The following is a 22595-nucleotide window of genomic DNA, read 5'->3' on the forward strand; positions in this document are numbered from 1 at the left end:
TATGACAACATTTGACATTCCCCCACCCCAATGTTTTTTTTCGCCACTGCAGAAGTTGGCAGAGCTGCTCAAGAGCAAAAAGCCTGCAGATCTGCGGGAAGCAAATCGGCTCATCAAGAACATGGTCAAGGAGGTGAATCAGTCATCCTTGAAGTCAATTAGAGAGTCATAAAGTGCAGTTTAATAAGTGACGTGTAACTTTTGCCGTGTTGCAGGATGAAGTCAGGTCACAGAAACTGTCAAAGCAGCAAAGCACACTGGAGGCAGTCAATAACAGTGTCAGACTCCTTAATGAGATGCTGGCTTACTTTAGCCCCGAAGACTCCACTGAGAGTGAAAAGGATCTCATTAGGGTTTGTTGCTCCGACAAAATGTCAGCAGCTGGTCACAAATATCTGCGACACAAACCTTTGCCGCACTTTTCACAGTTGAAACTCGTTAGCAGCGATATTATATGTATATATATATATATTTTTTTTTTTTTTTGCAGGAGCTGTACGCCGATTGCGATAAACTGCGGCAAAGCGTGTGTCAGCTCGCTACGGAGACGGATGACGACGACACCAACTTGGGTGAGAGGTCCTCCGAGGTGAAGATTGTGATGATGATTTTTGCTCGCACTTATGTTTAACGGAGGCCAAAACAACCACGTTCCGTCATTTCCAGTGTATAATGCGCACCTATGTATAATATGCACCTCCAAAGTTGACCTCCAAAATTGTGGAAAACAACACATGATTGTCCTTCTTCCTATGATCCAAACATGACGTATAATCTGTATTTTTTTTTTTCAAATAATCACTCTTAGGATAAGCATTTTATTTGAACGCATGTTATTATTTCCTGTTATTTTGAAAATACCTCAACTTTTCAAGCCATGACCCACTTTGACATCATACACACACATTTACAGTATATTTATTATAATTGTTTTTGTGGATGCTGGCTTTTAAGTGACATTTAGCTCACGTTCATCTTAAACCAGGAGACATCTTGCAGGCCAACGATGACCTCTCCAAAGTCCTTCAATCTTGCAAGAAAATTGTGGAAGGTCAGTCCTTCAATGGAGCGACTAAATCACCGTCGGCCATCAAGCAAGGTACAGAGTGGAACAGATGATGATGTGCTTGATTATCATTTCATGATGATAGTTCTGTCAGTCGTGTATAATTTGTGGGCTGCCGTGGGCTCTTTTTGGACTGTGCGGTACCGAGAACTGAAGCACCGTGTACTGGTGGTTAGCGTTTCTGCCTCACGTTGAGGCGTCAAATCTCTGCTCCAACCTTCCCCGATGCAAGTTTCATTTTGTCACTTTGCTTGCGTGGGCTTTCTTCTTGCCGCTTTCCAAAAACATCCATTCTCAGTGAATTGAAGAGTAAATTGTCCATAGGTGGGAATGTATTGGTAATGCTCACACAGCTGCAAGTGATGGCGTGACATAGTGAGAGTACAAATGAAATGCTCTTCCATTTGATGGCATGAAGTACAATAAATGTGTGTGTTTATAAGTCATGGCTTTGTGCAGATTGTACTTCGATTAAATACATTTGTGATTAGCGTAATTTCTGGGCTATAAGCCGCACCTGATTAGAAGCCTCACGCAGTGCATTTTTAAAGGATAAACCATTTTCTACATACACAAGCCGCACCTGTCTATAAGGCGCATGAGCCCACAATGGAACGTGAGAGATTTGCAAAGAAAGACGGTGCACAGAAAGAGTTTTCAAAGTTTTAATAATATACCTTTACTTTCCAAACAGCGCCTGTGACGCGGCGGTAACACGGTTCAGGCCACCTCCTTTTTTCGGTCCTCCAATTCTTCCAGCGTCTCACCGTCGATTCATTTATGCCAAGTTTACATGCAGCAGCTCCGTTTCCTTCGTTATCGTCCAGCTCGATTGCTTTTAACTTGAAAGCTGCGTCATATGCATTTCTTCTCGCATTTTCCATGATGAGGGTCTGTTCATGCTACTAGCTAAGCGCTAAGTTACACTAAACTTGCGTCTTCCTCGACACATACATTCCTCCTTTTCCGCTCGAGCCCCCCTGGCGGCTGTTTGAAAAAAAAAAAAAAAAAAGCATAAATTAGCTTCATCATTGTACAAGCCGCAGGGTTGAAAGCGTGCGATAAAAGTTGCGGCTTCTCGTCCGGAAATGACGGTAAATTGATACAATCTGATCCTCATTTGCTCCCCGACGGGATCGTGACATATTTTGTTCTTAACTTCCCGGAGAAGACTGGTTGTATTTCTTCTTCAGACAATCCCGTTGAGACTTATTCAACAAAGTACATTTTTTGACATTTGAAAAGCAATGGGCGGCACGGTGGCTCAGCCGGAAAGCGTCGGCCTCACAGTTCTGAGGTCAAGGGTTCGGTCCTGCCCCCGCCTGTGTGGAGTTTGCATGTTCTCCCCGTGCCTGCGTGGGTTTCCTCCGGGCACTCCCAAAAACATGCAACATTAATTGGAGACTCTAAATTGCCACTAGGTGTGATTGTGAGTGCGGCTGTTTGTCTCCGTGTGCCCTGCGATTGGCTGGCGACCAGTTCAGGGTGTGTACCCCGCCTCCTGCCCGTTGACAGCTGGGATAGGCTCCAGCACTCCCCGCGACCCTCGTTAGGATAAGCGGCTCAGAAAATGGATGGATGGAGGGAAAACAATGACGTTAGAAGATTTCGCCAAATCTCTTTAATTAACCGGAGGCGAGTCATTTAATTCCGATGCAGATTTGTAGAAAATGGAATGCATAATATCGTCTGAGCGCTGCAGTCTAATCCCATTCACAAAGGTTTAGAATGTAGAAAGATGATCTGTTCCCTGCGAGGTCTGTGAAAAACGTGTAAAAAAACGACACGCCAGCCTCTGTCTCCCGCTCGCTCTCTGTTATTGCTGTCAGAGGTCGAGGCCGAAAGACCTCATGTGCAATTCACATGTCGCCGGTGATAATAGATATATATTTTTTTTTCTCAAATGTGAACTGACCTTTTGAACATGACTTGAGAATATAAACGTAGAGAACGTCTTTTTTTTTCCCCCCTCCTTGCAACAGGCACCGGCTGCACCGCTCAGTCGGAGAGTCTGATTGATTTGACAGACGCGGACGTCGCAGGTTTCTCCCGACAAAGAGAGGGAGATTGGACACCTTCCACGTTTTCGCACGTCGATCTTCTGTGCGGATCCAGCGGCGCCGCACCGTGCCCTGCAATCTGTGGCGAAGTGCCCGTGTCGCTTTCTCTGCTGGATGAAGAGCTACTCACTTTAGGTAACGTTGACTGCGGCGCCGTCAGGGTTTAAGACCCGAGGGGGCCGAGTGACTTCAACGCCTGTCAGTGGTTGACGAGAAAAACATGAAGCTCTGTTGGGGACGGGAAAAACATGACACTCAGCCTGAGAAAAGGCAAATAATATGCACCTTCCTCCAAGAGAAGTACACTGTACCAAATGGGATTTAAAAGTAACTTCAGTTGGAGTTGTGCACCAGATCAGTTTTTGTAAAGCCCTCCAAGGGTTTTCTCCAGGTACTCCAAAATGGCCCCCATAGTCCAAACGCGTTTTTTAAAGTGAGAGACTTTCAATTGTGTATGTGGGTATAAATGGCCGGCACGGTCTTATCAGCTGGTAAAGCGTTGGCCTCACAGTTCCGAGGACCGGGGTTCGATCCCGTCCCCGCCTGTTTGGAGTTTGCGTGTTTTCCCCGTGCCTGCGTGGGTTTTCTCCAGTTTCCTCCCACATCCCACAAACATGCAACATTAATTGAACACTCTAAATTGCCCATAGGTGTGATTGTGAGTGGGGCTGTTTGTCTCCATGTGCCCTGCGATTGGCTGATAACCAGTTCAGGGTGTACCCTGGCTCCTGCCTGTACACAGCTGGGATAGGCTCCAGCACTCCCCGCGACCCTCGTGAGGATAAGCGGCAAAGAAAACGGATGGATAGATGTATTTACATCATCAATTTATGTTCTCCTTTTGGAGTCAGAAATCAAGGGTCATGCGTTTGTCAACTATTCATGTTTGGTAACACAAAAATGCTTCCAATATCTCAACTTCATCATTTCTAATGCATGACGATTTGAAATGTTTGTACAAATTTTTACAAGAATAATTGAAATTGACACTCGAGATTTGGCGTCGCGGCCCACATCTCCATCTGCCCTGCGACTGGCTGCCAACCAGTTCAGGCTGTACCTTGCATCCTGCTTGTTGACAGCTGGAATAGGCTCCAGCACTCCCTGCGACCCTTGTGAGGATAAGCGGTGAAGAAAATGGATGGATGGTGTTTTTTTTTTTTTTTTTACATGCGCCACGTGATTGGTTATCGATCGATCCAAGAACCGCCTCTCGCGCAGTTTCATCTGGGTCAGGCTTCAGCACGCTTCTGACCCGAATGCGGACAACCGTAATAGAAAATGCAAAGATTGTCCATTAAAAAATGGAAATTATCAAAATTGTGCCCAGCCTGAGAAGAATGAGGCAGTAGATGTCATTTAATTTGTTGCCATAAGTCTTTCTGTAACAACAATACATAATGTAATAACAATATTGAGATGTGAAATATTAAATATTTGTTGTTGTGTACAGGTTTTGTGCTGTACAATGAGTAACACCTTTCTGTAGGTTGCATTGCTGCAACTAATCATAAACATACTGATAGGAATCCCTTTCTGAGCTCGTCCATTGAGATTCTGCTTTCTTTTGTTTGAAAGACTGAACTGGATGTAATTAAAATGTCCAGGCGTACCTCCCGACGCGGTCAAAGATTTAGACATTCGGTTCCCCTCTGGTTAGGGTCGACCAAAAACTTCAAAAAGCTGATTGATACTTGGTCGACTCTGCCGTGATAAAAGATTTCCCCAGCAGAGCTGACCGAGGGGCATTTTTGCTCATGTCCACCCTGCAAAACGAAACATTTCTGCAGTTAATGGCTTGCGGCTTGGTTTGTCAAGGCATCGGGGGATGTTCATGTTTTCTGTTCATTCCAGGTTCTCCTGGACCCGTCAGAAGTGAATCAGCGCCACCTACGAGCATGAGCAACTTCCTGCAGTCGGTCCAGGTACGTACAAACAATTTAATTACATATATTGCTATTTTACTGATAGAAAATAGTGTCTCATTAATTTCTTTTTTTTTTTTTTTTTTTTAATTCAGAATTACTCTCAGGATGTGGAACTTTTAGACAGCACTTGTATTGCAAGTCCAGCGGCGCCCATCTCAAACCTCGGCCCGGGGTCGGTCGCAGCCTTGTCGTCTCTGGCGCTCCGGCAGACTCCCATCAGCCCGGCGGGGACTGCCCCACCTCGGGTGGCTCCGCTTTTGTCAACCACCCCGCTTACGTCGCCGCATTCTTCTGGTGCGGTGCAGCATTCCCCGTGGGCGCCATCTTCTCTGGACCACAGTCTACAAGACCTGGCCCTGCTTGATTTAGGCAGTCCCAAAAGGTGAGCACCAAGAGGGTATTTCAACTAAGACTTGAATGACATCGGATTTTCTGTCCACGCTGAGGCGATAATAGCTGAGTTGACTGATTGACTGATGATGTTATCGATTTTTTTTTTTTTTCGTCACCGCGATGTGTGTGCCTCCAAACATTCATATTTGCTGCAGTTTACAGTATAATAAATGATATCTGTAGTATACAAGAACATATTTCTAAAAAATCACAGGAGGAAGGAGTACATTGCAGTTACGTATTGTAGCCAACCTGCAATGGACCTTTCTGACCTGTCAATCGCTCATAAAATAATAGCCAATCAGATAGCCGCATTGTCTTAACCCCTGTCTAGACACGCCCCTCTCGCCATGTTGTCCCACAAGCAATAATGGTTGTCAGTAGCGTGCGCTTGGAAAAGTTAATGCTTCGAAGAAAAAGGTCCTCAGATGTGCTTGGGGAACGCGCAATTCTGATGAAAGATATCCGGCTAGGTTGATTCATTTTCCAAAGCCTAAAACGCAGTTGACAAAGTGTCTACAATGGATTAAGGCTCGCGGAAGACCGCATGTACAATTAAATATGAACAATATCAACAAACACAAGGTTCTATGTTCCAAGGTAAGTGAGGGAGAAGTATCTTCTCTGAGTTTGATTGAATTATTATCAGTGCAGGAGACCTGCCGAGTGAAGTGTGTCATGTTTTATGCCGAAGAGTCGGGTTAGTGATACGTAAATGCGCCATGTCATGCAAGAGAAATGTCTACTTGCCTCTTAGCGCCACAACGGACTTTTAAGACAGAGCACTGGGTTCCATTACGAGCCAAGTCAAACGAATACACCCACTCACTTATGAAGACTACAATGATATTACTCGTGATCTTTCCAAGTAAAAGTACTCACCCTGCTTTACACGCACAGTGCGATTCCACTATTTTATCCTGTTGGATTTCAATATGAAGTTTGTGAGGCGTCAAACTTTTTTGCTTCGATCGCCGCCAACGTTTCGCTGTAACTCTGACTTTGCGTCCTGCTCTTTCCAAAATCTTAATTCCGTGTACATATCCTCGCGTGAAATAGTTGAGACCTCTCTGGAGAACTCTCTTGGACAAGTGTGACACATTTGGCAACAAAAACATACCGCAATATCATCTGGAATACGCGATACAGAATCGACTTCTGTTCGCTCACCATTTTGGAAGCTTGTGGGACACAACAGCTGTAAGCTAAAGCGGCGGAGCTCAAGATCGCCAGTCGGAAAAGTCCATCGTGTTTCTTGGTTTGTTCCAAAGAGCCAACTGACTATCTGAGTCCATGAAGGTACACAATTCGCTTCACTTCATTCCATCTTAGCAATTGCAACAGTCCATCCATCCATCCATTTTCTTCACCGCTTATCCTCACAAGGGTCGCTGGGTGTGCTGGAGCCTATCCCAGCTGTCAATGGGCAGGAGGTGGGGTACACCCTGTACTGGTTACCAGCCAGTCGCAGGGCACATTGAGACAAACAGCCGTACTCACAATCACACCTAGGGGCAATTTTAGCGTGTCCAATGAATGTTTAATTGGACACTCAATTGCAACAGTATTGTCTTTTTTTTTTTTTTTTTTTTTTTTTTTTTTTTTTTACGAGGGGGCCTTTGGTGAATTTGTTGATGACCGATGTGAGGGGTTTAATGTTTTGTTAAATTTGTTGCACTGACCTTCAGGCGAAGTCCACTTTCAAAAGCAATTTGAAGCCCTTTCAGCAAATGCCAGTGGTTGAAAATGACATTTTGGACAAGCGGAACATCAATGATTTATCATGACTGTACTTCAGTGGCCTCTGAGAATGTTTATTTTTGCCACCTGAGCGGTACACGTCTGACAGTCTGTGTGATGATGCCCACAGCATCCCCGGGGCGGACCTCGGCAGCACACGAGACGAGCGCGGCGGTCTGCGCTCTCCCGCCAACCACCTGCGCAAAGAATGCGCGCCAGCCACGTCTGCCCACGCCCCGGCCGGAAGTGTAGCCGACCGCGATCTATTATGCTCTGCGTCACCCCTCATCACGCATCGGCAGACCTCTTTTGGCGGTGGAGAGGAGACGTCGCTCGCTGACGTCTTTGTACCTTTGGATGCTGTCAAACCAAGTAAGCAAGTGTGTTTGTGTTACTAGAAACAGAAAGAATTGTGATTTTTGTGTCAATTTATTTACAAATGTATTTACTCGGCGGCGGCACGGTGGAGCAGCCGCTAAAGCATTGGCCTCACAGTTCTGAGGACCCGGGTTCGAGCCCAGACCCGCCTGTGTGGAGTGTGCGTGTTCTCCCCGTGCCTGCGTGGGTTTTCCCCGCCCACTCCGGTTTCCTCGCACATTCCAAAAACATGCAACATTAATTGGACACTTAAATTGCCCTTAGGTGTGCTTGTCTCGATGTGCCCTGCGATTGCTTGGCGACCGGTTCAGCATGTACCCCGCCTCCTGCGCGTTGACAGCTGGGATAAGCTCCAGCATTCCCCGCAACCCTCGTGAGGATAAGCGGTGAAGAAAGTGGATGGATGGATGGATGGATAAATTGCCCCTAGGTGTGATTGTCTCTATGTGGTCTGCGATTGGCTGGCAACCAGTTCTGAGTGTAGCCCGCCTCTTGCCCGTTGACAGCTGGGATAGGCTCCAGCATTCCCCGTGACCCTCGTGAGGATAAGCGGCTAAGAAAATGGGTGGATGGATTTACTCGGTGTACAAGTTGCATGGTTTATTCTGTTGTATCCATGACAACAGGCGAATACAGAGGTCAACTACTGCATGTACCTGCTGCCATCTCAGAATAAAATTGCACAAAATTTTGCGTCGTCATCTGCCGGGTCGGAGGTTAATGCAGGCAATTTCATGAAAGTCATTTAAGGTAAACTTGAACTGCTTTATTGTAGGTAAGGTGCGTCCCATCACGGCATACGACAAGGCCGGCGTCCGCGTTCTGCTGCATTTCGCCCGTGACTGTCCACCCGGCAGGCCTGACGTGCTGGTGATTGTGGCCTCAATGCTGAATACGTCCCCGCTTGCCGTTAGGGACGTCGTACTGCAGGCCGCTGTTCCCAAGGTAAAACACGTTACTGTCGCTTATGCGGGGTCGGGTCAGGGCGGCTTTAGCACGGATCCCACACTTCCCTTCCCCTCGTCACACGGAACAATACAGTGTATACATTAAAGCCCAACTGTTGTCCCCATAAACATTCTAAAATAGATTTTGTAATGAAAAATACATGTGACATACGAAAAAATAAATATGAGCGGAGAGCGCGTCATCCACGCGCAAAGTCACGCAAGTGTTATTCGACATCACAGTGGTAGCCATATTGCGTCTGTTCAGGACGTCACACCGCGACATTCGCCGTTGAAAACACTCTGTGGAACCTACTATGGGAGACGAACACGCCCCTTCTGACACGGAAGCTCTTTTCGAAGAAGAGAGCATCTCACAACCGAGTGAAGTGACCGGGGCGATATTGCTCTATGGTTTTGAGCCAAATTTAGATGATATGCGGATCACGGCCAAACCACGTCCCAGCCCGATCCACTTCCCCACGGCGATGATAAAAACAACGCCTGACTACGGGGCCAAACCGCCTCCCCGTCCGATCCACTTTCGCGGCGGAGATGAGCCACCGTGCCCGGCGCCGCGATGAGCCACCCCGGCTAAAAACGTGTCGACAAGGCTTGCGGAGGCCGTCCTTCAGCGGCTGTTGCACGGAAGCCTTTCGATGCACACGTTGACACATTTAGCACCCCTACTTACGAATTACGCCCACACCCCAACCACTTTTTTTTTTTTCCTCCTCCTGTCCTTTGCACTTGTGCAATCCATTTTTCACGAAGAACCGGATCTTTTGGAAAAGTATGAAAAGCAAATCCATCCTCCCGAGTGTTCGAGCAATATCCAGCAATAGAAAAAGCCGGCATTTTGGAGTACACGAAGGAACATCAAGATACCTTCCAGGAGGTAAAGCTGGTATCAACAAGACGAGACCGCTTGACTGCGCTACTGCCCTGTACGTCACTTCCTGCTTCTTCTCGAAAACACCTCGAGAGGATTTTAATGGCGGGAGTTACAAAAAGCCGTCAAAATCATGTTTTGTGGTTGCGAAAAAAGGATGGGTCCATACCGACTGTCTTTTTTTCATTAATAACATACTAAAAATCGTGCATTACATGACAGTGGACCTTTAGCGAAACAGTACAATCACAAACCGAAGACTACTACGATAGACTACGATCCACCCACGATGCGGAGCATGACGTACTGATCAAATGTACAAAATGCAAACGCAACAAAATAGCAGTCAGTCACGACACAGCGAGGAAGCGCAACAAAGTCAACACAGCAGGAGCAGGAGCAGGAGCAACTCTTCATTTAAAACCGCACAGAGCCCAACAAGGCTGCTTTGAGTCAACTGCGAACATCATTCAAGGACACAGGACATAAAGTAAAAGACTTTTCTAACTTGCCTCACTTTAAAACGCAAAGCAGCGAGAAACCTGAGATTCATCCATCCGTCCATAGTCAAAATCGTGTAATGGATGCGGTGGCTTCTTTTGGTTTCTGGCCACTGAGTATGATAATGACTGGATACAATTTGAAAGAGTTTTTAAAAAGGCAAGGACAATAAATCAATTTTGTGGGTCATGTCTAGTGTTTTTCTGTTGCGATATTACAAGAGCACTTGTTAAAAGATGAACAAAAGCCACCCACAGTCAACGGCGCTTCGGGAAGAGGGAAACAATAGCTCGGCGTCTCTCTGACAGCTTCAGTTAAAAAAAAAAAAAAAAAATGCATTGATTCACTTTGTCAAGATGAGGAGACCTGCCTTGTTTACTTGGCCCCTGTTTTGTGTGTGTGCCTGCGCTCCCGTACAGACTATGAAAGTAAAATTGCAGCCACCGTCTGGGACGCAGCTCGCACCTTTCATCCCCGTCCTGCCCCCCGCCGCCATCACTCAGGTCGTGCTGCTTGCAAATCCACACAAGGTAGCGTTGAGCCTCAGGCTGTTTTTTTTTTTTTGCCTTCCATTTTGGACTTCGATATAAGATGACAGCGTTGCGCAAATGTGTTGTGAACGTGATTGGCAGGAAAAGGTCCGGATGAGGTACAAGCTGACGTTCACGCTCAGTGAGCAGCCCTTCACGGAGGTCGGAGAAGTGAACGAGTTCCCGCCTCCTGACAGATGGGGGGACCTATGACCTCTGCGTCACCTCACCATATGCCTTCTGAAAAAAATGTATTTAACGAGGCAAGTCATGATGAAAAAGGAACGACTTTGGGGATTGTCTCGGATCTGCGAATACTGACTAGGGGGGTTAATTTACTCAACTTCAGATGGAATCTCACTGACAGTGTATTGCAATTCCTGTGAAGATAAAGCGCTGTATTGTTTTGTTTTTTGATTATATATATACACACAGGACCGTTACGATGAAATGGCAAGAATCGTAGCGGACTGGGGGAAACGAGTAAGTGGCCGTTGTCCGCTAAAATATGGACGCTCACAACATCCCGCAAACACATCTCAGGTACAGAAGCGTATTGCTGCCACACCAAAAAAAAAAAAAAAAAAAAAGTCGCTGTCACGTTACAACATGATGTCTCACATTATAATGAGGATGTTTCATGTTATAACATGTTTCACATTATAATGTGGTTAATTTTGTGTTATAACATGAATCATTTCACGTTAGAACATAATTCCTTTCACATTATAAGATGAAACGTTTCATGTTATAACGTGAAATGAATCACGTTATAACATGTAATTCATCACTTTATAACATGAAACATATCACGGTAAAATCTAATGAGTTCTACGTTATAACCCAAAAAGTTGGTAGTACGGAAACGTATTGATGCCACACCCAAAAAAAAGGTCTCTATCACATTATAACATGATGTGTTTCATGTTACAATGTGGATGTTTCATGTTATAACGTGATGTGTTTCACATCGTGTGGTTAATTTCGTGTTATAACATGAATTATTTCATGTGATAACATAATACATTTAACATTATAACATGAAATGTTTCATGTTATAACGTGAAATGAACCACGTTATAACATGTAATTTATCACATTATAACATGACACATATCACGGTAAAACCTAATATATGTTCTACGTTATAACTCGAAAAGTTGGGATACAGGAAGACACAGGTAGAATTGGACTCATCATTGAGTGTTGCATGCAGAGGAACAATTAGAAAGATGGAGACATGCACTGGAAAGGAGAGGAATGAAGATTGGCCGAAGTAAAACAGAAAATATGTGCGTGAATGAGAAAAGTGGAGGGGGAAGAGTGAGGCTAGAGGGAGAAGAGATGGCGAGGGTGGACGACTTCAAATATTTAGGGTCAACAATCCAGAGCAATGGTGAGTGTGGTAAGGAAGTGAAGAAACGGGTCCAAGCAGGTTGGAAGAGCTGGCGGAAGGTGTCTGGTGTGTTAGGTGACAGAAGAGTGTCTGGTAGGATGAAGGGCAAAACAGTGGTGAGGCCGGCCATGATGGACGGATTAGAGACTGCGGCACTGAAGAAACAACAGGAAGCAGAAATGGAGGTGGCAGAAATGAAGATGTTCAGGTTCTCGCTCGGAGTGAGCAGGTTGGATTGGATTAGAAATGAGCTCATTAGAGGGACGGCCAAAGTTGGATGTTTTGGAGACGAGGTTCGAGAGAGCAGACTTCGATGGTTTGGACACGTCCAGAGGCGAGAGAGTCTGAAGATGGAGCTGCCAGGCAAACGAGCGAGAGGAAGACCAAAGAGAAGGTTGACGGATGTTGTGAAGGAAGACATGAGGGCAGTTGGGGTTAGAGAGGAAGATGCAGGAGATAGGCTAAGATGGCAAAAGATGACACGCTGTGGCGACCCCTAACGGGACAAGCCGAAAGGAAAAGAAGAAGAAGAAGAAATGAGTGTTGCACAAAGCATGGATTTGGTGAGCTTTTTACAGAGTCGTACGCATGGAGCAAGAACATGTAGTAGAAACGGAAGTAATTGCCTTTTGGGGGCGGGGGGAAGAAGGGTCAAATGTATTTATTTTCTACGTTATAACATGAAACGAATCACGTTATAACATAGAGAATATCATGTTATAACATAAAAATTCCACACTATAACATGAAATAATTACATTATAATGTGAAACTTTTCACATTATAACATGAAATGAAATGATTCACATTATAACGTGTGATTAACCACATTATAACGTGATAGTGCCTTTTTTTTTTTTGGTGGGGCGGGGTGTGGCATCAATCTGCTACCGTCCTACGGAATGTTACAATTGAAAGTTTCACACTATAAAATGAAATGAATTAAATTGTAACGTGAAACTTTTCACATTATAACGTGAAGTGATTCAAATTATAACGTCTAATTAACCACATTATAACGGGTAACATCATATTATAGCATGAAACATCCACATTATAACGTGAAACATATCACGTTATAACGTGATAGACTTTTTTTTCTGTACTTAGGAGATCACTCTTAACACCGCACAATTTAATTCGTATGGGAGACTGATGCTTTGCGAGGTGCTGCAGTTTTACCCAGCAAAAGTGTAATAAAAAAAAAAAAAAGAAGGTAAAAGTTCTGATGAACTCGAATAAAGCGACAACGCTTCCATCCCTGTGGCGAGAAAGAAAGACGTTCCAAAGGCAAATCTACGCTTTGCTTGTTTTAAAACGCACGAGGTCTAATCCTCCTTGTTTTATTTTGGCAGGAAACATCAGATGGGAGCAACACGACGCAGGTTGAAGCCTCTTTTTTGTTGAATTGTTCACTGCTTGCCAAAGTGCCGCCGACGGTGAAGCGTGTTGAGTTCACCGCCGCGCGCGCGTATTTATTTGTTGCCGTCGCTTCCTGGTGTTGACACTCGTGGAGTGATTTGCAATTCAGACGTCTGCACGTTTAGGTTGTTGAAAGGTTTTCTCCAGTGGAAACGCATTCTCCATCCGGTAAAAAAAAAAAAATCATAATAATGTGATATCGGCATTAAGTCAGGACTGGGAATTTGGGCCTGGAGTGTAAATCGAGGCTTAATTAGGGCTGTGGCAGTTTTGGGGGATATTTTGCACTTGTTTATTTTTAATGCAAACTGAAATGGACCTTGAAGGTGAAGGTGCGCTCGATTGGATACTTCGATGCAGTGTTTGGCCTCATTCAAGCTCAATTATTTGCCACGATGCACACGGCCACCGTCGGAATAACGCATAACATATCATATTATAGCATGAAAAATCCACGTCATGACGTGAAACATATCACGTTATAACGTGATAGTTTTTTTTTTTTTTTTCATGCGGCGTTGACTTTTCGTCAAGTCAAAATGAAGAATAGCTGCACATCTCATGAAGAGTAAAACAGACATTGATCGTCAAGATCAGCAATTTTTTGGGGGGGGTTTATCAGTCTGTTATTAATCAATAATTTTGACCGAGAAAAGGAGTGGAGTCCGACTCGCCAAAATATTTGCTTTTTTATGACTCCACTCGTGATGTACTTGAGTATTTATTGACACTATTGGTTTTGGGTGGTTGACATTTTTACTTGTGAGGATGCTGTTACACGTGTAGGCAATGAATGCACAGACAAGTGCATCAAGAAGACATTTTAGTAGATGATAACCTTGTTTAGTGACTTCTTTGACTGTGTTAAAGGAAGCTCGCGGTTGATGACCCCTTCCCGTAAAGTTCATTAACGGTTAAATTTTGCATAATGTTTGTGAAGAGGAAATTTACAGTTAAAGGCTTCCTTTCTGATGAGTTTTGCACATGGATAGTTATGCAATATTTATTTGAATGATGAATGAAGCAAAGATTTGTATTTTTCACTCCATGAAAAATAAAGAATGTGAAGGAATATCTTTGTGTTGGAAAATTCTGATCTTTCTTGTTTTTCAGGCTGACAGATGCGATATATTTGAGAAAGATGCTATCGATAGATGGATATAGAGTATAACCTAAGTTCTCGACCACAATCCATTCCAGAAGGCCAGTTGAAAAGTGAAACGCTCAAAATCCAAAGCGTGTTTTCCCATTACAATGAATGGAAAATGAAATAATGCGTTCCAAGCCTAAAAAAATGTTTCTTTAAAGTGTTTTTTTTTTACTTTTCCTGATAATAAAACTGCATAGTAGAAATACATGTATAGTTTAAACACTTTATATATAAAATCATTGAAGAAATAGATTTATTTTTTGCTTAAAATGTATACTTTAGTAGTAGAGTAGCCTAGGCTGGGAGTGCCCCCGAGCCTTGTAAACTTTTTTTTTAATCAACAAAAGTGCAGAATAACTTCAAACAAGCAATAATGAGAGGGGAAAAAAATCAAAGAAAAATTGTTTATTTTTAACAAAAACATGAACTCGTGACTCGAGTTAACGAAATCTTTGAAACAAAACAAAAATGCGGAAATGCTCATGCAACATACAAGAAAAAAAAAAGTCATCCCGGAACATCTGTTTAAACAAATATTTTAACTACATTTTATACATGTCTTTAAAAAGATGGCAGGAGGTTAATAATGCAAGAGTGAAATGTTTTTTTTTCTCATGTAAATTTACTCTAAGCAAGCATTTGACATATTTCAAATAATATATCACATGAGTGCAGTAACGTAGAGAGGAGAGTAGTATAATAAAAATAAAATTATACATTAAAAAAATAAAAATAATAAATGAATGAATAAAAATGTAACAATGAATTTGCTATGGGGATGACAAATTCATTTTGGTTATAAGCCATGTTGTAGTTCAGGTTTTCTTCAAGGCCCGTTAAGCAAAACCATAAAAATGTAGAATCAGTTCATCGTATTATTATATATGCACAGTTGGCCCTGCATTTGATTGAAAATTTATGAAATTTGAATTCGGAATTCATGGAAACTAATAGCAAGCAATTACATTTGTAAAGATAAAATGGGCGAATAGAATTGAAAAAAAAAAACTGTTTTGAAATACAAAAAAAAAAATTCTAACGATTTTAATAAGTGAAAAAGCAGCTGACATATTTGAAATAGAAACACGTTCATGACGTCACGCACAGAGCAAATCACGCCCCCCGGATAAACCAGGCAATAAATACTGTACTCGCACAATATGACGAACTACAAGTAAACTTCCCCAAAGCTTGCCAAAGTAAATAGTAACTGAGTAAGTCTCGGTCGTTACTACTCACCCCGGGGAAGCCCATGCTATGCTTTTCTTCTCCAACGCGCTAGGCGGCGCTAAAGCTCCGTGAGTTGCGGGGGAGGCATCGCGACGCCACTCGGCGAGGAAAACGGCACACAGAAGCGGCGGAGACAACGCAGCGCCCATGGCAGACGAGAAACCCAAGGTAACGACTTGCACCGACGCCGTGCCACCCTCAACGTACCCTCGCTGTGTGCTCAGTAGCCACCGGACAGATAATACGAGGCAACATTATCGGGCGCGTGCCAAAATTAAGTCAGGGAAACACTTGAGGCGCAAGAGCCGGCGCAAATTAGCATGGCTGGCTAACTTGCTTGACACAGAAAAGAATACGGCAATAATGACTATCGTCGTTGAAACCCTCGCGGATACATTACATTATATCTCGTCTCTATTTCGTTTGTAAATATTGCGGTGGGACTACTTGAAGCGTTCAAAACCACGGGAGGGCCCAGAATGAATGGTTCGGGCCATTCCCATTGGATGCCGTGCTACTACAACGCCGGGGTGGTCAACTTACGTGCCGCGGGCCACGTGGGAGCACACATTGGTGGGCGGAATAAAACGTCCAAGAATATTCCAGTGATATCAGTATCATTTTCCCGGTGACAAATATTAAGGAAGTTACAGCTCTTTTTAAACCAAGTCAACAGGGTAGGTCTTGAGATTTTAAAGGTCAAGTGTCATCCCTATAAACATTCTAAACTAGATAGTGAAATGAAAAATACATATAACATTGTTCACTTCAATGTCTACACGGAAAAAATAATTATGAGCGCAGAGCACGTCATCCACGCGCAAAGTTGCATTCGACATCCAAGTGGTCGCCATATTGGCTGCATTGACTGTCCGTGACGTCACCCCGGACATTCGCCATTGAAACTGCGCTGTGGCCCTGACTATGGGAGACGAACACGCCCCTTCTGACACGGAAGCTCTTAAAGACACAACCGGGTGAAGTTACCGGGGCAATATTATCCTATCGTTTCGAGCCATATTTAGATTATATGCGGATCACTTCTAACTAGCAACAGACTCCCCGACAGTATGACAGTATGTAGCGTGTACTCAGCCGCGAGCGATGACAACACCGTAAAGCGGACCGGCTCGGCACCGTGACAAGCCACCCTGGCGCCGAAGAATCGCCACCCCAGCCGAAGTCGTGGCCGGCGGACGAGCACGGCTTCGGCCAGGCTGGCTCATACATGCCGCCGCGGCAGCAACACACTCTCAGAGAGTACGAATGAGCCAGCTTGGCCGAAGCCGTGCTCATCCGCGAGGCACGATGCGGCAGCCTTTGTGGGCGAACCCAACCCGGGAGCTGTCCAACGCGCACATTTAGCACCCCTATTATACCTACGCGGATCTTTTGTTACAATATGCTAGACGGATTACATGGTCCGCCCCAAACTATTTTTTTAGTAGCTGTATACACACCTACCTGTTATTTGGAACCCACGAAGCTCTCGTCCTTTGCTCCCGCGCAATCCATTTTTCACGACAAACTGGGTCTCTTGCAAATTTATGAAGGGTTAATCCATCCTCCCGGGTGTTCAAGCAACGTCCAGCAATGCAACGAGCCGGCATTTTGGCTAACACGAAGGAACAACGAGCGACCTTCCCGGAGGTAAAACTAATGGAAACAAACGAGTCCACTTGGGGGCGCCGTTGTCATTTATGTCACTTCCTGCTTCTTCTCGAAAACAAATCCCTCGAGAGGATTTTCACGGCGGGAGTTACGTCAAAATTATGTTTTGTGGTGGAAAAAAACGCATGGGTCCATGTCGGCTGCCGTTTTTTTCATTAATAACATCCTAAAAATCGTGTATTTCGTGACAGTGGCACTTTAAGTAGCTGTTACCTTTTTTGTTGTTGTTGAATAGGAGCTCGAGTTTTATCGCTATCTCGATTTCTTTCCCATTTTTCCATGCGTGATGTTACTGGAAAGCTTGTTAAACACGGAAAGATGCAACGTATAATGCAGCTGTTTGTGTCTGCTAGGAGGGAGTGAAGCCGGAGAATAACGAGCACATCAACCTGAAGGTGGCCGGCCAGGACGGCTCGGTGGTGCAGTTCAAGATCAAGAGGCACACCCCGCTCAGCAAACTGATGAAAGCTTATTGCGAACGGCAGGTGAGACGCGGCGCCTGGAATGGCAACCCTTCATATGTCGGCCGTTGGACATGCTCACCAGCCTCCAAAAATGAGACATTTGTCTCTTTTTATTTCACTTGCGCTTTTATTGTTTTTGAGCGGTAGTCTTGTTTTCCTTAAAATATTCACACGCACTTGTAGTATGCTACTGTGGCAACTGTTAATACACAGTGTCGTAAGTCGTAGGAATGGGCGGGTATCGGATTCTGATCCTATGATAACTGTGACCAAAAATATTGCCGCTCCATGGTATCGCAGTATTGCAATTACAGCGCGAGTGTCCGTGTGTAATATGAATTGCCGTAATTTTTGGCCTGCAGAGTGCACCTGATTATAAGCCTCATCCAAGTACATTTTTAAAGGAAATATCATTTGGTACATACATAAGCTGCACCTGTGTAAAATCCGCAAGTGCCCACATTGAAAGACTGGATATTTACAAAGACAGACGGTACACCGAAAGAGTTTTCGAAGTTTTAATACCTTAGCTTAGCTTAACATAGCAGCAACATTGTAGCACAAAGAGGGCTGGTTTTAAAAAAAAAAAACAAAAAACATACATGTAAAAAAAAAAAAAATGTTAGCAGGCACATTTAAGTAAAAACATACCGGTAAAAATCACTGAGACACAGCAGCAACACGCTAGCACAGCGCTAACAGGGCCGGTTTAAAAAAAATGTTAGCGTGGCACTAACAGGCTCGGTTAAATAAAAACATACCAGTAAAATTCACTGAGACAGCAGCAACACGCTCCCACAGCGTTAACGATAGCGCAGCGCTAACAGGACCGGTTAAAAAAAAACATACCGGTAAAAGTCACTTCCTCGGGCGCCTATATTCCACCGAATTCACTCGTCTTTTCCGCTCGAATGCCCCCTTGTGGCCGTTAGGGGGAAAAAAAGCAGAAATTAGCCGCATCACCGCATAAGCCGCAGGGGTGAAATGACGGTAACTAATGCTTGATTATACCATTACGTCTTGTCACTGTAATGAAAGTGTTTAAAGTAAATGTTCGAAAACAAAGCTTTTTGTTGAACGTGGTGTAAATTCCAATAAAAAGTAATATTTTTGGGGTAACTTTTTGCCATTAAAAATGTTCTCTCACCGTGGCCTGTGACACAAGGCATGACATTTATGTGATGATTCAGTACTTATCAGGAGTAAATAGATTTGAGACCAAAAATTATATTTTTTTTCCCCCAACTCTATACATGTTATCATAGTTCCTATGTTATGCTTTATTGGAATCAATGTTTAAATTCCAAGATCGTCATCAGAGTGGGTTGGGAGCGTCATTTCTCTCTCCCTTTTCCTCAGGGATTATCAATGAGCCAGATACGATTTAGGTTCGACGGCCAGCCGATCAATGAAGCGGACACGCCGTCACAGGTATGACCATCTTTTTTTTTTTTTTTTTTTTTTAAATTTATGATTAGTATCGATCCCTCACAGTCAAACCTTTTGAAGTTTTTTAAAGCTACAAATGAGAAATGATGCATTCCAGGAAAAGTCAATTATGTATTTATTCATAGCCCATTTAAAAAAAAAAAAGGTTGGGAAGTTATGACGCTATCCTGGGGGTGGGTGGGGGGGGGGGGATTTGGGGTGGCAGTGCAATTCCTACTTCAGCCTTTGGGGCAGCACTTTGTACAAGTAGCTAGTACTTCGGACTCACAGAGACGTTCTGTGTTGGGATTTCTTCCGCCGATCTATCTTCTAGATAGCGCATAAACATCGAGCGGTATGTCGCTTAGTTAAAGCCAGTTGGCCGCCATCTTGGTACTCCCAAAACGTGCGGAGGACATGGTTTACAGGTTGGATAACGGCTGGGGTTTTCCTCAAAATTTGGCATGTAGAATTAAAACTGGTCGTGTGAGCTTGACATTTTTTTCAGTTCTGGTAACGTAAAGGATTTTTGGTCAACCAAAAAAGGCTAAAGTACAAAGGAAAGACATAGAACACCGTGACTAGCAAGAAACCTTGGATATTACCGAGCACCCGATTTCCGTGACATGTTAACTTTTCCCAAAATATGCTGTGAAGCACTATCATCAAAACATAGCAAAAAAATAAGCATTTTTTTGTCATAAAAAGATTTAATTTTAAGTCAATCAGATATATTTGTGGAAATAAGGACTCTCAATGGGAAAATACATGCTCATTTGTTGTCTCTGCAATGTCCAATTTCAGACAAAATTTCAACTTGTTTCCTCGCATTTGAAAATCAAATTAAATTTGCAAGAGTTCCGTATTGTGAAATTCAGCAAAAATTTCACAGAAAATGTGTCATCGTGCTTATCCACCTGATGACGTTTGGGAAAATATGTACATCGCTTTTTTGCGAAAAACCGTCGGCCTATAAAGATGAAGCAGAGAGTGAACAGTGAACCGTAAACAAAACTTTGTTCAAGTGAATTTAGCTCATCAGAAAATAAAAAAAAAAAACTTTACAAACAAACTTTCACTGTGACAAAGTAAATCTTTGTAACTGACCGGTGAAATGTTTTCTCACAGCCACGAATCTGGCGATTAACGCAGTCGGCATGGTTGTTTTGGGAGTATCAAGATGGCGGACGGCGACTTCAGTTTTGGTGGCCAATGAGCCATCCAGTCTTTTTTTTTTTTTTTAGATCAGTGATTTTGTCTCAGGCCTTCATCTGTAGTAGGGATGAGCGAGTATTGCTATCAGCCTTATTTGGGAGTTGTGAAGTAGGAAGTCCACTCACGTTTTTTATTTTTTTTTTGTCGCAAGAGTAAATTAAATGTGCCTCCGCTATTGGGGGAAAAAAAAAAAAAAGGTATTGTGGTTGATATTATGTCGGTGGAATACAAATGAAATAATGTGCATTCTGCCCGGGCCATTGGTCGTTCCGGCTGATCGGATTGCGGGTCTTGAACTCGTCATCTGACGTCCAAACTTTGTTTTCAGCTGGAAATGGAGGACGAAGATACGATCGACGTGTTCCAGCAGCAAACCGGAGGATGTTTTCCTTAAAGACTGTTTCCCGCATCTATCTCTACCTCCCTTTCCGCGTCCTCATTTCGACCCGGTTTTCGTCGTGCGTATGCTATCAGCCAGTGGGAATCGCATCACCCAGCGAGCGAGCAGGCGGCGGTTGTTGTGACGTCTTACGCAAATGTTAACTTGTTTGTTCTCTCAGCAGTTCTGGGGGGGGGGGGTCAAGATTTGCTGTACTTAGTTTTTGTACTTCCATCATTGATGGTTTCAGGTCGAGTTTTTTGGTATTCATAAAGCGAGCAACTCTGCAATTTGAATCCTCTCTGTGATGAAAATGTATTATTGGAATAAATTGTCTTTTTTTTTCCCCCTTTTTTTAAACACCCACCTCTGTTTTTAAGTGGGATAACGCAGCTGATATTAAATAAAGGATTGTACAATTGAAATTCGAAAGCATACGGCCATCTATTTCCTATGAGGTTTTATCCTGTTCTGGATCGCAGGTGAGCCGGAGCCTCTCACGGTTGACTTCAGACTGATCTGTGGACTGGTTGCCGGTGCAAAGACCGTGCGCTCTCACTTTCACGGCGTCAGTCTCTTCAAAACCATAAATTTCTTCTTAAATTCTCAACCTTCTAAATGACAGTTCCATTAACGAGTGAGTTAAGGCTGAGTGTACTAAGGAAACTCTTGAAAAACAAACTTGACAATCTACGCTGCACTTTGGAATCCTCCCCAAAATAGATATGTCGTTTAATCATTTTGTTTCAAAATGCTTTATAGACTGTTTTCAACCATGTGACGACATCCGGGGCACGCGGCCATGTTGGATGGGTTTACTCTAAGGCTTTTGTACACTGACCGGAGTTACACAAATGTTCGTACAACTGTTAAAAGTGACTCCCGATGGTTAAAAAGACTTTGGAAAGTGATCAGGGGCTCATTAGATGTTGTTTCAAGAAACCTTTGCGACAAGAAGTGCTTTGATCGATAATGTCGACCCATATGTCTTGGAGAAACCCAAACGGAGCAAGAATTGCGAACTGTGGGCGTCGGTAACCACTACAGACATCGTCTGCTATCTCCTCTTCTCGACAAGCGCTTATACCATGGACCAACTAAAGAATTACAAAGTTCTGGAGGCCTACAACAAATTCATCAATGTCTGGAATCGTGATGCGGCAGTATCCATTGTACGCAACCTGTCTTCACACTGCTAAGGTTAGTGTAGCGCACAATGCAATTTAAATATGTACTGCATGATTACAGTCAGCATTGTTAAATTATGTGAATTATACCAACGAAGGAGGTGGAGATTATTTTCGTTTTTGTTACAGAGAGAGAGGTTCGACCGGGACGAGTCTCAAGTGGCACCCGCACCTCTTTCTCCACTTCCACCGCTACATTTTTAACTCAACTCACAAAACAGCTAGCAAACCTATTCTAATAAAAGAGAAAATACAGATTTTGTAGACATGCGTTGCATTCACACACGAGTACTATGTAGGACCTTAGCTATTGCTGAGTAGATGTGAAATTCTAAAAGTTATCCATTACTAACTAAGAACAAAATGCTCCAAGCAAACTCGGACCTAAGGGAATAACTTGGCCGCTACGTCGGCTCTGCTAATACGAGACATCCACAGCTGTCGCCGTTTGGTTGCAAACTGCTCCGTTTTCTCCCACTGGTTCTTGATCGCAGCTGCTAGTTGAAAGAAAGACTCTTTATAACGCCCACTTTCGTTTGAGCAACAGATAACATAGCAGTGTGCCCCCATTCATACGCCTTTCTGAAATGATTCCTGCTTAGTTACGCTTTGTTTACT

General features: G+C 43.7%; 2 protein-coding genes across 8 annotated transcripts in view; both read left to right on the forward strand.

Moving 5' to 3' along the window:
- Positions 1-14325, forward strand: part of gga3a (golgi associated, gamma adaptin ear containing, ARF binding protein 3a) — a 34472-nt gene extending 20147 nt beyond the window's left edge. For 4 of the 7 annotated variants that reach the window (XM_061829277.1, XM_061829278.1, XM_061829279.1 and 1 more), the window contains exons 7-17: positions 53-133; positions 216-353; positions 491-572; positions 986-1099; positions 3049-3261; positions 4981-5051; positions 5147-5436; positions 7318-7559; positions 8341-8510; positions 10325-10435; positions 10538-14325. In XM_061829277.1, the coding sequence (XP_061685261.1) occupies positions 53-133; positions 216-353; positions 491-572; positions 986-1099; positions 3049-3261; positions 4981-5051; positions 5147-5436; positions 7318-7559; positions 8341-8510; positions 10325-10435; positions 10538-10648 (1623 nt within the window). In that variant the 3' untranslated portion in view covers positions 10649-14325. The remainder of the gene's footprint in view (positions 1-52; positions 134-215; positions 354-490; positions 573-985; positions 1100-3048; positions 3262-4980; positions 5052-5146; positions 5437-7317; positions 7560-8340; positions 8511-10324; positions 10436-10537) is intronic. The other 3 variants (XR_009796345.1, XR_009796346.1, XM_061829276.1) reach the window with 3 other exon arrangements.
- A 1318-nt stretch (positions 14326-15643) lies between these two features.
- On the forward strand, positions 15644-21199 carry sumo2a (small ubiquitin like modifier 2a). Its single transcript, XM_061829718.1, has 4 exons — positions 15644-15801; positions 17658-17789; positions 19128-19199; positions 20740-21199. Exons 1-4 carry the CDS (start codon positions 15781-15783, stop codon positions 20803-20805), a joined length of 291 nt encoding a protein of 96 aa, XP_061685702.1. The 5' UTR covers positions 15644-15780; the 3' UTR covers positions 20806-21199.
- The last annotated feature ends 1396 nt before the right edge of the window (positions 21200-22595 follow it).

Source organism: Syngnathoides biaculeatus, chromosome 9, assembly GCF_019802595.1.
Source record: "Syngnathoides biaculeatus isolate LvHL_M chromosome 9, ASM1980259v1, whole genome shotgun sequence".
Lineage (NCBI taxonomy): Eukaryota > Metazoa > Chordata > Actinopteri > Syngnathiformes > Syngnathidae > Syngnathoides > Syngnathoides biaculeatus.

Bases quoted from the DNA above. Each gene is read 5' to 3' on its own strand.
- sumo2a (XM_061829718.1), top strand. From the start codon at position 15,781: ATGGCAGACGAGAAACCCAAG. The intron at 15,802-17,657 runs GTAACGACTTGC...TGTGTCTGCTAG, and splicing joins TGGCAGACGAGAAACCCAAG to GAGGGAGTGAAGCCGGAGAA. The intron at 19,200-20,739 runs GTATGACCATCT...CTTTGTTTTCAG, and splicing joins AAGCGGACACGCCGTCACAG to CTGGAAATGGAGGACGAAGA.